Below are 14,531 nucleotides of genomic sequence, written 5' to 3' on the forward strand. Positions count from 1 at the left end.
GATAGTAGCTTAATTTGTTTCTTTTCCCAGGGGACTTTGCATTATAAGAGATGCTCTTTGAAAAGGAAAAACTTTAAGCTAAGATAGAATGTTGTATTCTTGGTTGGTTTGGAGAATAGATCTACCCAATGGATTTTAGATCATACTATGTAGGTAATTCCTTGCTCTACCTATTCATTATTAAATTCATTTTATTTTTCACTAGGTTTGTCTGTCAGGAGTGTTTGTTGGCGAGGAGATCATATCCTAGTTGGAACTCAGGATAGTGAAATTTTTGAAATCGTGGTACATGAACGAAATAAGCCTTTCCTGATTATGCAGGGACACTGTGAAGGTGAACTTTGGGCTCTGGCTGTGCACCCAACTAAGCCTCTGGCTATGACTGGAAGTGATGATCGGTCAGTCAGGTAAACAAAATTAGAAATTATTTTATGGAAGTTATTTATATTAAGGGTAGTCTTTGTGAATTTTCACAAAATTCCAGCCTCATTGGAGTTATGTGATTTTTATTGGATATGTATCCAGAAATTGTATCTAGAAATGAGTAGTTTTGAAAGATATGTTTATAAGTTGGTGCCTTCCTTCTTGTGACCTTTAGGGAGAGCATGAATAAGAGTCAAGTAAGATGAGTAAGCCTGGCTGGTGTGTTATCAGTGCTGTTGGAGGAATCTTCGAAATCAATCTGATCATATCTACTTGAATATTTGAGTATTGACTTATAGATATGACCTTGTTGAATCAGTAGTAGTCCTTTGAAGTCATCCTCTGGCTATGGCAATGTTATATTTATCTCCTAATAGTTGTACATAAGTTATACTTGCTCATTCATTGCCATCTGAGTTTTGGATCTGATTGAATATATCTACAACCCTATGACAGCAAAACGTTAAGAACGGAATGATATATATTCTTTGCTTCCTTGGTTTTGTGACCCTACCTACTGTGCTCACATTGTTTTCCATCTAGTTGATGCAAAACCATGGCCATTGACCCAGAATTATGTTTCCATGAGTCTGTGTTACTTCCATGAACCCTATTTTTCTTCTCACTAGACAGTCCTTATGTCACCAGTTGGTAATTGCCACCACTTCTCTTTGCCTCAACTTTTTGCTCCTCAGAAAAGAATAAAGACTTTCCTTGTCTCTCTTATACTGCATCTTACAGATAAGAAAGCTGCTTCTTTAATTTTTTTTAGGTAGTCAAAATAACAGAGAAAGGGATAAATTGCCTGTCTTAATATTTTTAAATTTTTTTTTCTATAGGAAGATTGAGCCCTCTTTATGGGATTTATCTGTTGTTCCCATTAAGTATATAAACAGACTTAATACTTTTCTTTAGACCCTGTGTCCTCCATGTTTCAGGAAGCACAGGTAATTGTGGATGAAAATAAAGGTATGTCCAATATAATCTAGTCTAGATGCTAAGTCATACTCAAATTTTCTAGCTGAAGTTAGTATCATTTAATTAATTAAGCCATTAAGTTGCTTTTATAGAATCCTTAACTATAGTTTTTAATTCAGAGCTGCCTTTTTTTGACCTATGTCACCTCAGTGAATGGGTGACCCTAGATCTTAGGCCTGCCCTTTGCAGTTGGAGATGCAATTAGCAAAATTACAGGGTAGTTGTTTCCATAGATTTCTCCAACTTAAAAATCTCAAACATTATAAATAAATACCACATATAGGATATTTAAAACTGATGAAAAAGACAAAACTATTGAACAAGGGAGAACCTCATGAAACAGCATTGACATCTGACATACTTTTAAGATCCTGCTTTGACAGTACCTCAAAACCATGCCAGCCACTGCTAGCAAAGCAACCTCACTGGTTTATGTTTTAAGATCCAACTTATGGGATTCCTTTTGATTCCTAACTCCCAGAACCAGAACAGAGACAGTTTTTTTAGTTTTTACAAGGTAATGGCTTGCCCAAGGCCACACAGCTAGATAATTTTTAAGTGTCTGAGGCCGGATTTGAACTCAGATACTCCTGACTCCAGGGCAGTATTCTATCCACTGCACCACCAAGCTGTCCCCAGAGACCATCTTAAACTCTTTCCCTAGAGAGACATTTTTTCTTCCCAGTCCCACTAAGGAAGGGTATAGCAACTGGTATAGAGCAAGGTACTATCAATCTTCTTACATGGAGTGTATTAGAGGCAAGGATTCATCTGAGTTCTTATACATCTCAAATGGGGAAAATTAAAAATTCTAATCACAGGAATTCTGGGAAGCAATGCAAATGAAAAAAGCCAAAAGTAAGTCAAGAAACCCAAGATAAGCTACTGAAAATATAAGAAAAGGACTGAAAAGTAAGTAGTCTCAGAGAGGCTGAGTATAAACCAATCTCCCAAGCTGATAGACCAGTAGAGAGAGACTCATAAAGACATTTGGAGGCAGGGGAGAGTAAATGGAATCAAAATTCCACAATGAAAATACAGACTCCTCAGAGATCACAGAGAAGCAAGAAACTTCAGAAAGACTCCAAAGAAAATACAGTTCGTAGAAGACATTAAGTTAGAAACATGCCTCCTAAAACAGAACTAAAGACAAACATTACAGAAGTTAGAACATCTGATGGAGGCTTCCTCCGAAAGGAGAGTGATTTATTTGGAACACAAAAATAAAAATGACAGCAAAACGAGAAAAAGTCAACTTTAAAACTGTAAAAGAACAAATACGTTATATACAAGCTGAAGTAAACTGATCTTCACTACAGAATGGTGGTATAATGGAGAAATTTTTAAAAGTTTAGGGGCTGGGAAGGGGGTAATGAGTTCAATTTTGGACTTGTTGAGCTTGAGAAATCTATGGGAAATTTAGTGGGAAAAGTTCAGTTGACAGTTAGTTGCAAGATTAAAGTTTTGGGATGACTAAGGCTGAAAATATATATTTGCAGTTAGATCCTTCAGAGACAATTAGACCTTTCAGAACTCATATGATCACTAATAATGATGATAATATTTACATAACGCTCACTATATGCTAGTCCCTGTGCTGAGCACTTTTTAAATTATTGTCTGATTTGATGATCCTCATAATAATCCTGTAAGTGCTATTATTATCATCATCCGTATTTTGCAGTTGAGAACATTAAGACAGAGATTATGTGACTTTCCCAGGGTTATACAGCTAATAACTCTCTAAGGCCACATTTGAATTCAGATCTTCATGATTCCAGGCCTGGCACTAACTGCCTTGAAAGCAAGAGAAAAGGCACCAAGGAAGAGAATAGAGAGAAGGTACAGAATAGAGCCTCACAATCTAGCAAAAGAGATTAATAATGAATTAACAAACAAGAAAGAAAGAACTTAAGAGTTAAGAGGGTTTAAAAAAAAGAGTATTTAAGAAGAAATTGTAGATAACAATGACAGATCAAGGACGATAAGACCTGAAAAAAAATTAGATTTGGCAGTTAAGAGATTATTAGTAACCTTGAAGAGATCATTTGAATGATGAAGTCTATAAATCAATCAATCAAGTATTTGTTCAGCACCCACCATTTACCAGGCACTGTTCTAGGCTCTAGTGACAGAAAAATGATGCCTGAAATAATTTCTACTCATCAAGAAGATACTATCTTTTAAAGGACACAAGAGTAGTGAATAATGAGACTGGAAAGGTAGGTTGAGACCGAGTTGCAAAGGGCTTTAAAGAACCAAACAGCAGTTTATATTTAATCCTAGAGTAAAAAGGGAGCCACTACAAATGGTTGAATAGAAAAGCGACATGATCATCAGAGGGATGCTTTGAAAGAATCACTTTGTAAAAGTATTTTGTAGGATGTGTAGTCAGGGTCAGGGAGGGAAAGTTAAGACTGGGAGACTAATTAGGACTGCAGATGAAAATCTGTGAATTAGCTTCATCAAGATGACAATTAAACCTATGAGAACTAATGAAATCACCAGGGAGAAGAGAGTGAGATGAGGATCCAGGATAGAGCCTGTGGGAATACCTGCATTTAGGGAGCATGAGACAGAATGAATGAACAACTAAGCAGGGAAATGCCCTGGAGAAAAGAATGTGACTGGACCCAGAGAGAAGAAAATATCCTGGGGAAAAGGGGTAGTCTACAGCATCCCCTGCACCAGAGGAGTCAAGAAAGATAAGGATAGAGGAGACTGTCCCTCCCTTCATGCAATCTAAGATCTCATCAGCTTCTTGGACTGACATTACATTATGAAACTTATGCAACAATTCTAAAATCAACAGATCTTTTTCAAGGGAACTGCTTCCTAGGAACTACTTCTTAATGCAGTGATAACTTTTTCTGCCTTATGCAGATCTGCTACTCTTCTTTATTCTTAGGTTGATTGATAGTTCACTGTTTCAAGCCTCATCCCCAGTGGTGTGGTTGTCATGATGCTATATCCATTATGGAAAAAGTAAAGAAGTAAATAGTAGTAGATAATTCTCTTCATTTAGGACAAAATTGGATACCATAGCCAGTCCCAAATAGAAGGATTTTTTTATATGAAAGTATCATTACTAATTGAAGTTGTAAGCATGCTATCATTTCCCCCTTTTCCATTCTGCTTTAATGTACATAGCTTTTAAAATTCCTTTTAAAGAACAGTAATAAGCACTATGATCACAATTATAATTTTCCAAAATAAATTTCCACCTCAATTTACAATCTGAATCGTTTTTCAACCTCATTAATATCACAGTGTTCTCTAAATTTTATAGTACATCATTCTACATACAGAGAAAGTTATGAACTATTCTTGTTACTAATTGTATCATTTTCTATTAGCTTTTTACTTTACTTTTTACTTTACTTTTACAAAATCCTTTAAATTTATAATGGGAGGATTCCAAGAGTCTTATTATTTCTACATATTTTTTGTTTCAAAAGGAAAAAAAGGAAGTATCAGAGAGAATCTTTTGATCTTTCAAGAATAACATAACATAAATCCCCTTCCTCCCCTCAGTTACGATCATTCTCAAAACTCACTTCATGTATGAAATCATTTAGGTGAGTGGGATAAAGACTAAATAAATCAGGGCAGCTAGGTGGCACAGTGGATAAAGCACTGGCCCTGGAGTCAGGAGTACCTGCGTTCAAATCTGGTCTCAAACAGTTAATAATTACCTAGCTGTGTGGCCTTGAGCAAGCCACTTAACCCCATTTGCCCTGCAAAAACCAAAAAAAAAAAAAAAAAAGACTAAATAAATCTTCACTTCCCTCAAGCCTCCATCATTTGCCTTTAACCATGATAGTTGACTTCATGTCTATCAAAGATAAAAAACCCAGAAGGAAAAGAAATCAAAGCTTACTTAGTAAACATTAAGTGCCCTTGGAATACTTTTATATTGCACAGAAGATTAGATACTATTGTACAGTAGTACCATGCTGCCTTAGACTATTAAGTCTAGCTCAATAAGTGTTAGACTGTGAATGTGTAGTACATAAAAAGTTTTTGGTCATGAATCAGTTTTAAATAATATTTTCATGAAATAGCACCATCATTTGTTTGGTCCTTAAATATAAAAATTTCAGTTAAAATAGAAAATTTCAGCTTACTAATTTAATATAAATATTTAGGACCAAGTCAGTGGGTAATACAATTATAAAGGAATTGATTGCATAGCTATCTACTATTTTAAGCATGATTCTAGCAGGAAAAAGTTTAATTATGATAGTACAAATTTCATTAAAAAAGGATTCTCTTGTTAAATAGTATAGCTGTTAATAAAATATTATATTTCTTTATTGGAATGAAATCAAATTATTATATTGATCCTTCATTGAAAATTTAACACCTTTATAGTTAATTGAATATTTGTTGTAGGATATGGAGCCTAATAGATCATGCATTAATAGCAAGATGTAATATGGAGGAACCAATTCGTTGTGCAGCTGTTAGTACAGATGGAATCCATCTTGCCCTTGGAATGAAGGATGGTTCTTTGACTGTACTTCGAGTAAGGTATGTCATTAATGTAGAAAAATATGCAAAATTTCCTAAAATCTAAAATTAAGTAACAACTTCATTGAAAGTGATTAACATTTTAAATAATAAGAAAACTGAATATTATTATGTTTTGTGTTTATAATAACAATGTAAATAAAATCTACTGATGCTTCTGATATTTCAAATGTATAATAATACTGATTTTTCACGCAACTTAATTCTCTAGCCTGGAAGGGAAAAAACAAGCTTTTCATTCCTGTATAAGTTTATGTTCTAGCAAAGAATATTTTCTTCCGTTTACTATGTATGAAAATCTTGAAGACCTTGTTCAAGCATTTGCTTTGTATTAGTTGTTGATTCTCAAGTAATTTCAGTCATGTCCCACTCTTATGACCCATTTGGGATTTTCTTGGTAGAGATACTGAAGTAGCTTGCAATTCCTTTTTGAGCTCATTTTACTGAGGAAAACAGGGTAAAGTGATTTCCACAGGGTCACACAGCTTGTAGTGTCTGAGATAAAATTTGAACTTGGATCTTCCTGACTCCAGACCGGCACTCTTTCCAACACACTATCCAGCTGCATCTTTGTCTTGATATTTTATAGTTAATTTTTACCATTGGTGGAAAAAATCAGATATGCTAAGTAGTTTTATTCCACAGTCACTTATATCATAGATGGCATAGATATTAAAACACTCTTTTCGTTGTGGCTAGGTGGCACAGTGGATAAAGCACCGGCCCTGGAGTCAGGAGTACCTAGCTGTGTGGCCTTGGGCAAGCCACTTGACCCATTTGCCTTGCAAAAAACCTAAAAAAAACCAAAACACTCTTTTCTCCAGCCAGTTTCAGTTCATTTTTTGTTGATGTAAGTTTATTTTCTGGAGTCTTATTCTGAGGTTACATTTCCCTGCCCTGTCATTCTAAGACAGATGTGAGATGAGGATCCAGGATAGAGCCTATGGGGATACCCCATTTAGGGGTGTCAGATGAACATTTGTAGAAATCATCATTAACACTTACTTTATATACCATTATAATCTTAGCAGGATTTTTTTTTTTGCAGTTCAGCCTTCATCTGGATTCTTTAAGTAATAACCAACCTGGGGGCAGCTAGGATGCGCAGTAGATAGAGCAATGGCCCTGGAGTCAGGAGGACCTGAATTCAAATTTGACCTCAGACAATAATTGCCTAGCTTTGTGACCTTGGGCAAGTCATTTAACCCCTTTGTCTTAAATAAATAAAAATAAAATTTAAAAAACAAGAACAGGCTGGACCTTTAATAAAATAATAATGGAGAGATCAATTATTAATGTGTAATAATTTGGAAATACCTGAAAATAGGTATATGTTTTATGTAATTATGCTTTGGTGTATTTACCTGTACATTCTGTTTAATCTGCCCAATTATGTTTTCATGTTTCTTATAGGTCATTTATATATGGACAGTAGAATGTGATTATGTCTACCAGTACTTCAATTAGCTTATTAAAGTTTTATGTTCTCTGACCAGACAGTCCCACTTCTATACTTATTAAGCTACAATTTGTAAAGTGTGAAACACATATATTGTTCGTTGCTACTTCTGTCATCTCACTGAAAATTTAATTATAGTTCCTTGTTGGTCTGCTGTGTACTTTCTATATGACAAAGAATAAAACTATTGGATTATGAGGTATTAAAGAATAGATTTGGGAAGAATGATCATGCCTGCTTGGTCATAGAATTAAGCACATTCAATTATATGAATTAACATAGTGAATCATACTGTGACTCTCTGACTCTCTAGTATTATACCTGAAAATGGTGCATGTTAATATCAGTCTTAAAAGAATAGGGTTTGCTTCAGAGAAGTTAGTATAGGATAACAGAAAGAGCAGAGTTAAGAAAAAGGAGTTAGGAAATCTTCCTTCAGGTCCCATGTCTTTCATTTATTTGCTTTATATCTTTGAGAACATTACTTAATTTTTCTAAAGCTCAATTTACTGTCTGTAAAATGGGGAAATAGGGCAACTAGATGGCTTAGTAAATGGAATACTGGGGCCTGGTATCAGGAGCATCCAGTTTCAAATGTGGCCCCAGCCATTTAATAGTGATGTCATCTTGGGTAGGTCATTTAACTTCTGTTTGCCTTAATCTAATGGAGAAGGAAATAGAAAACAATTCCAGTCTCTTTGACTTTGAAGAAAACCCCATGGAGAATATGGTCCACATGGAATAATTACCTTTACTAACTATCTCAGAGGTTTATTGTAATCAAATGAGAAATCATATGTGAAGTGATTTTATAATTGCTATTTAAATATAAAAATTATCATTTATACACTATTTTTATTCATAGATTTATCTAAATCTTTTTGTAACTTTTTATATTATTTTGCCTTTTGCTTATAAATCCCATAAGTTGACTATTTAAGAAGTATTATTTCTGTTTATTTAATCGTGTGTTAACCCAAAAACTTCAGGCAAATTCCTCAAATGAGATAGGAAAAAAGAATATAAGATTCCACACTGTCTGATGTTTATTGATTTCTAAAAAAATAATTTGAGTTGATGAAGCAAAATCCAACTTTGAAGCCTCTTTTCTAATAAGTATTTTCAACATATCCAAAGGCATGTTTGTTTAATGATCTGCTGAGTTCTGACACTAAATAAACTTTAAAATAGTGAGACATGTTTACCTAAGGTGTTTGCAATTGTTATAAAAGAGGCCTTGTTGCAAAGTCTACATGAAAAAAGAAAATCTGTTATAAATATTGAAACTTTGAAATGCCATTTTTCACAGATGACATTGCTCTAGTTCCATTAACCACTCCTCCAGTAACCTCAACTACACTTGAAATTGTCTTACCCTTGAGTTTGCCACCACCACCTGCATCTTCAAGTATTCTGAAATTTCTTTATCCAACCATACTCTGTTGACTTTACTTTTATTCTTTTTTTGAGACAATGAGATTAAGGGACTTGCCCAGGGTGACATATCTAGCAAGTGCCTGATGCTAAATTTGGACTCAAGACCTCTTGATTCCATTGTGCCACTTTGCTGCCTCATTTTACTTCTATTCTTTAACCACACCGTGACCTAATCTCTTGCTCTCCCAAATTGTCTCCCTTACATTGACTACTCTCCTCTTCTTCCCATCTTGACCCTTTTTGGTGAACCATTTCAACTTCTACTCCTTCCTCCTCTCTTGAATCCCTAGTCCTCTTATAATGTGACTGTTTACACTCAGTTAAGCAAACTTAGCCTTAGACCATTCCCACTAATCTCTACATATGTTGCTGAATCAAGATGGAGGAAATCACACAGTCATTTTGACTGGATCCACTATAAATTTATTTTTATACAACCTCAACTGGGCCCTCATTTTGTTATACTCTTTCTTAAAGCATAAATAAAATATATCTAGTTTTTGATCATTTACTTATTTGTCCTTCTTAAGAATTATAGGTCATCTTTTTCCCTTTACAAAAAGTATTCAATCTTTTCATTGATATATTTGAAATGTCCAGTGAGGCTGTTCTTTATTTTAGATTCCACCAGCTGTTCTAGTATGAAAAAAATATTCACTGGTCTCTCAGTATTCACTGACCGAGTAAAAATAAGAGGAGTGAAGCATGGATGGAGCATAAAGATTAAATAGCACTAAAGAAGGTTGAGGTGTCAATGAGAAAGATCCAGAATCAGGCATGTTGAAAGTATCCCCTTCCCAATTTGGCATATCAGATATTCTTTGCATTAATGTAATGTAAAAAATCTAATTCTATATAGAGCTGTTGATGTTTTTGTGATTTTTTTTCCATTACAATCATAAGGTATATAAAATGTTAATTTTTGTTAACAACACTGGGTAGAAAATAAAGATGATAATATAAAGGATATAGTGGTATAACTACTGTCCTTGAGGAACTTGTATATCTGAGGTGAAATGAATATAAATAAATAAAAAATAATTCCATACTGCATAAAAGAAACAGGAAAAGTTATAAAAAACATAAAAAGACATGTTGTTATACATATAAGCCTACATATACATATGTACATCTTTATTACGTGCACATTATAAAGCAATGCATGTCTTTTTAAAATGTTGCTATGAATTTTCCAATTTTCTTTCTCTCCTATAGAGATATGACAGAAGTTGTTCATATTAAAGATAGGAAAGAAGCAATTCATGAATTAAAATATTCTCCAGATGGAACTTTCCTTGCTGTTGGATCAAATGACAGCTCGGTTGATATTTATGGAGTTGTCCAGCGGTACAAAAAAGTTGGAGAATGTGTTGGATCCCTTAGTTTCATCACTCATTTGGACTGGTCTTCAGACAGTAGATATTTACAGACCAATGATGGAAGTGGAAAAAGACTGTTTTATAGGATTCCAAGTAAGGTTTTTTTTTTAATACCACTATGTATGTCACAAGGGTTTTATAGAATTCCCACAAAATCTTTTAATTTGTTATCAAAAGGATAACATTACTGATAATTTTTTTTTTTATTTAGCGTGTTTAATAAAACTACAATGTCTTTGGGGATCTGTTCTTTAGGACTAAGTTAGTTTGTAAGAACACTTGTAAAACTGAAAGATATCCTAAAAGTGATTTAGTTCAACTCATTCATTATACAGATGAAGGTACATTATTGGGATCCTTTTGGTAATTAACTAAATCTTTGGAGAAGGTCCAAGTTAAACTCACTTCATAATTAACTCAGTAAATATTGGTACAGTAGAATTCTTTTTTTTTTCTTTTTGTAAGGCAGTGGGGTTAAGTGATTTGCCCAAGGCCACACAGCTAGGTAATTATTAAGTGTCTGAGGCCAGATTTGAACTCAGGTCCTCCTGACTCTAGGGCCAATGCTCTAGTCATCTAGCTGCCCCTACAGTAGAATTCTAATGTTTTTTGGATAGGATTGAAAAATGCCTTTTTTCTTTAACATTAATCAAAGAAAATGTATCTAAATTGAACTTCTGATTCCTAGAAGATTGGAATCAGCTTGGTAAACTTTATAAAGGTTAATTTGAAAGTAAGCATAACTTATAGTGCAAATATAATTAAGTTTGAATAACATAAACAAATTTTCTTACAGATTTCTTAGAAATGAGATAAGCATAATTATCAAAAGTCTCTGTAATTGGTTAGTTGACATCCCCAATTTTGTTTATTGGCTTTTTATTTTGGTCTCTTCGCTTCAGTCCACCTCCTGGGTTGTTTCCTTATTTGGCTTATGAGTTGCCGCAGCTTGACTCTTCTTCCTCATGATTCATGCCAGTACAGGATATATTTATTAATTCTAAGAGTAGTTTTTGCTTTCCACAGCAGCCTTGACTATTCTCTACATGTTTGAATTTTTACAACTTAGAGCTGAGAATTATTCTCTTATATTCTTTTAGTTATTTTATCTTAATCTGTTGGCACCTTCCTTCGTTCAAAAATGCATGCTTCATGTTCTTATATATTCTATTCTACCTGGGGTGGGAAGATTCATATTGTTTAAAGTTAGACTGTATGGGGTGATGGGGGGGAAGGCAAGTAAAGTGAATTTTTTAAATGAAAAAAATGTTGATTTGATTTTAGGTGGAAAAGAAGTATCAAACAAAGAAGAAATGAAAGGTGTTCAGTGGGCTTCCTGGACTTGTGTTTCAGGCCTTGAAGTTAATGGAATTTGGCCCAAGTATTCTGAGAGCAACGATATCAATTCTGTAGATGGAAATTTTATTGGCCAAGTTTTAGTTACTGCAGATGACTATGGGATTATAAAACTATTCCGATATCCTTGTTTAAGAAAAGGTATGTTATAAAATATACTGTTATATATTGTTAAGTTCTTTTTTGAATGTTGTTTTGATTTATTTTTTCAATTACATGCAAAAATAGTTTTCAACATTCATCTTTTTGTAAGTTTTTGATTTCCACTACCTCTCTCCCCATGACAAGTAATCTGATATGTTATCTGAAATGTGTTTCCATAATAATCATGTTGTGAAAAAAAGAATCAGAACATAAAACAAATTTTAAAAGTGAAAATAGCATGCTTTGGTCAATATTTACTCCATAGTTTTCTCTAGATCTTGATGGCATATTTTATCACATTCCTTTTAGATCGTTCTTGGGCCCTGAACTGCTGAGAGGAGCTAAGTCCATCATAGTTGATGATCACACAAAACTGCTGTTAATATATAAAATGTTTTCCTGGTCCTGCTCATTTCACTTAGCATCTTGCAAGTCTTTCCAGACTTTTTTGAAGTCAGTCCACTCATGCTTTCTTACAGAACAATAATACTCCATCACATTCACATACCATAATTGTTCAGCCATTCTCCAATTGATGGTTATCTCCTCATTTTCCAATTCTTTGCCCCTCCAAAAAAAAGTTACTAGAAATATTCTTGTATGTGTGAATCTTTTCCCTTTTTTTATGATCTGTTTGGGAAATAGATCTAGTAGTGGAATTATTGGATCAAAAGGTATGGCATAGTTTTATTGTCCCTGGGCATAATTGTAAATTGCTCTCCAAAATGATTGGATCATACTGTTAAATTCTTGCAGGAAAATTCAGCTTGGTGTATTTTTTTAAATATTTTTGGACTACTTTTTTTAAGTAAATGTGAAAATTCTAATTGAGTAAAATTATAGTGTTGAAAATGGAGTTATTTTAATATAAGAAAACCATTTTTCACATTTTTGACTCCATTGTAATTTTGCTTCCTGAAAATCTTTTCTAGTTATTGATCTCTTGCTTTGAAAAATGCATAATCTCTACATGGTTCTTTATTGATAAATTACTGCATTTTTCTTATAATTTTGTGCATTCTTTTCTCTTATATTAATTTAATTTAACAAGTAATTGTAGGTGCCAGAATACACAAATTATATTTGAGAATAGGATGACTTAAAAACAGATGGTTGAATTTGAGCCAGAATCCCAACTCTGCCATTTTTTAAGGTAGTATGAACTTGAGGAACTCACTTCACTTTTTAGTGCTTTAGTTTCCTGAACCATGAAATGTCAAAAGTAATATTGTATGGCAAAGAATTGAAAATTAAGGAGATGAGCAGGGAATTGGCTGAACAAGTTATGATATATGAATGTGAATGGTATATGAGAATCATATTGAATATGACATTGTTCTGTGAGAAATCATGAGAGTCTTCACTTTAGAAAAGCCTAGAAAGACTTGCATGAAATGATGCTAAATGAAATGAGCACAGCCAGGAGAACATTGTACACATTACACATTAACAGCAACACTGTAAGATGATCAAATGTGATGGACTCAGCCCCTCTCAGCAGTTCAGTGACCAAGGGCAATTCTGAGAGAGACCTATTATGAAAAATGCCATCCACATTTAGAGAAAAATCTTAAAGACTTCTGAAATGTACTTCTGTAAAGTACACTATGTCCACTTTTTAAAACTTCCTTTATTATTTTTTCTTTATTTGTCATGGTATTTTCCCCTCCTAGTTCTTATTCCTCTTTCAGAACTTGACTAATATGGAAATATGTTAAACATGTTTGTACATGTATAACCTATATTAGATTATTTGCTGCCATGGCGGGGGGTGGGGACTGAAAGAAGGAAAGTAGAAAAATGTGAATCTCAAAAACTTGTAAAAGAATGAATGTTGAAGATTATCTTTGTATGTAATTGTAAAAAAAAATTAAATGAAATGAAAAAATAAAATGGCCAATAAAATGCATGTTAATGTAAAAAAAGTAGTTCTATACTACTTCCTTGATAAAGCTGTGAGGTTCAAGTTGGGATAATACATAAAAAGCTCTTGATTATAGCAGCTTTTAACTGCTGTGCTATATACCATACCACACCACACCATACTATATACCACACTAACCATACCATACCATACCCCAATGGTATTAGAATCCATTATCTCCTTTTTTAAAATTTTTTTTTATTTATTTAAGGTAATTGGTTTAAATGACTTATCCGAAGTCATACAGCTAGGAAATTAATAAGTGTCTGAGGCTGGATTTGAAATCAGGTCCTCCTGACTCCAGGACCAGTGCTCTATCCACTACAACACCTAGCTTCCCCAGAATCCATTATCTCCTAATCTCATCTTGTGTCTTAAGTAGGGCAAGTGGAAGAAATAATTATTTGATATTTTTAGATTTCAAAATTATATGCCCATGAAACAGTATATCAAATTAGCATGTGAACATCAAGATACATCCATAAGAAAATTAAGCTCAAAACTAAATTAAGGTAACTATTCTAAATAAATTTATCAAATATGTATTTACCTCCACTAAAGTTTTACCCCAGTTCCTCATCTTTGTATTTAGATTATTATCAGTTTTTGTAGACTATGCCAGTAGAACTTAAGTCTGACAGAACCTTCCAGTCTTGAAAGACTTGGAAATCAGAGAGCCTTTTCAATTGTCCTGTTGACCATAAGGTGATGAATTTCTCAACTACAGCTACTTTTAAGAGTCATCTTCTAAGTAAGTTTGCAATTTGTGTCAGTAAATGAATTGTTCATAAATGATTAAATCAGAGATTCTTTAATACTGAGGTACGTAACAGTCACCATGCCAGGGATTAGAAGATACTGGGATGAATAAGACTCAGACCTGATCCTTTAAAATATT

The 14,531-nt window shown here is 33.6% G+C and overlaps 1 protein-coding gene across 16 annotated transcripts in view; it reads left to right on the top strand.

The window, feature by feature from the left end:
- The window catches only part of EML5 (EMAP like 5), a 244,705-nt gene that overhangs the window by 48,636 nt on the left and 181,538 nt on the right, over window positions 1-14,531 (top strand). For 15 of the 16 annotated variants that reach the window (XR_012478175.1, XM_074235552.1, XM_074235553.1 and 12 more), the window contains 4 exons: window positions 206-407; window positions 5,797-5,934; window positions 10,046-10,302; window positions 11,494-11,706. Coding sequence is in view for 15 of the 16 variants with exons in the window: in XM_074235552.1 (XP_074091653.1) it covers window positions 206-407; window positions 5,797-5,934; window positions 10,046-10,302; window positions 11,494-11,706 (810 nt within the window). In the remaining variant the exon portion in view is untranslated. Of the gene's footprint in view, window positions 1-205; window positions 408-5,775; window positions 5,935-10,045; window positions 10,303-11,493; window positions 11,707-14,531 lie in introns of those variants that run through there. The other variant, XM_074235557.1, reaches the window with a different exon arrangement.

This window comes from Macrotis lagotis, chromosome 4, assembly GCF_037893015.1.
Source record: "Macrotis lagotis isolate mMagLag1 chromosome 4, bilby.v1.9.chrom.fasta, whole genome shotgun sequence".
NCBI lineage: Eukaryota > Metazoa > Chordata > Mammalia > Peramelemorphia > Peramelidae > Macrotis > Macrotis lagotis.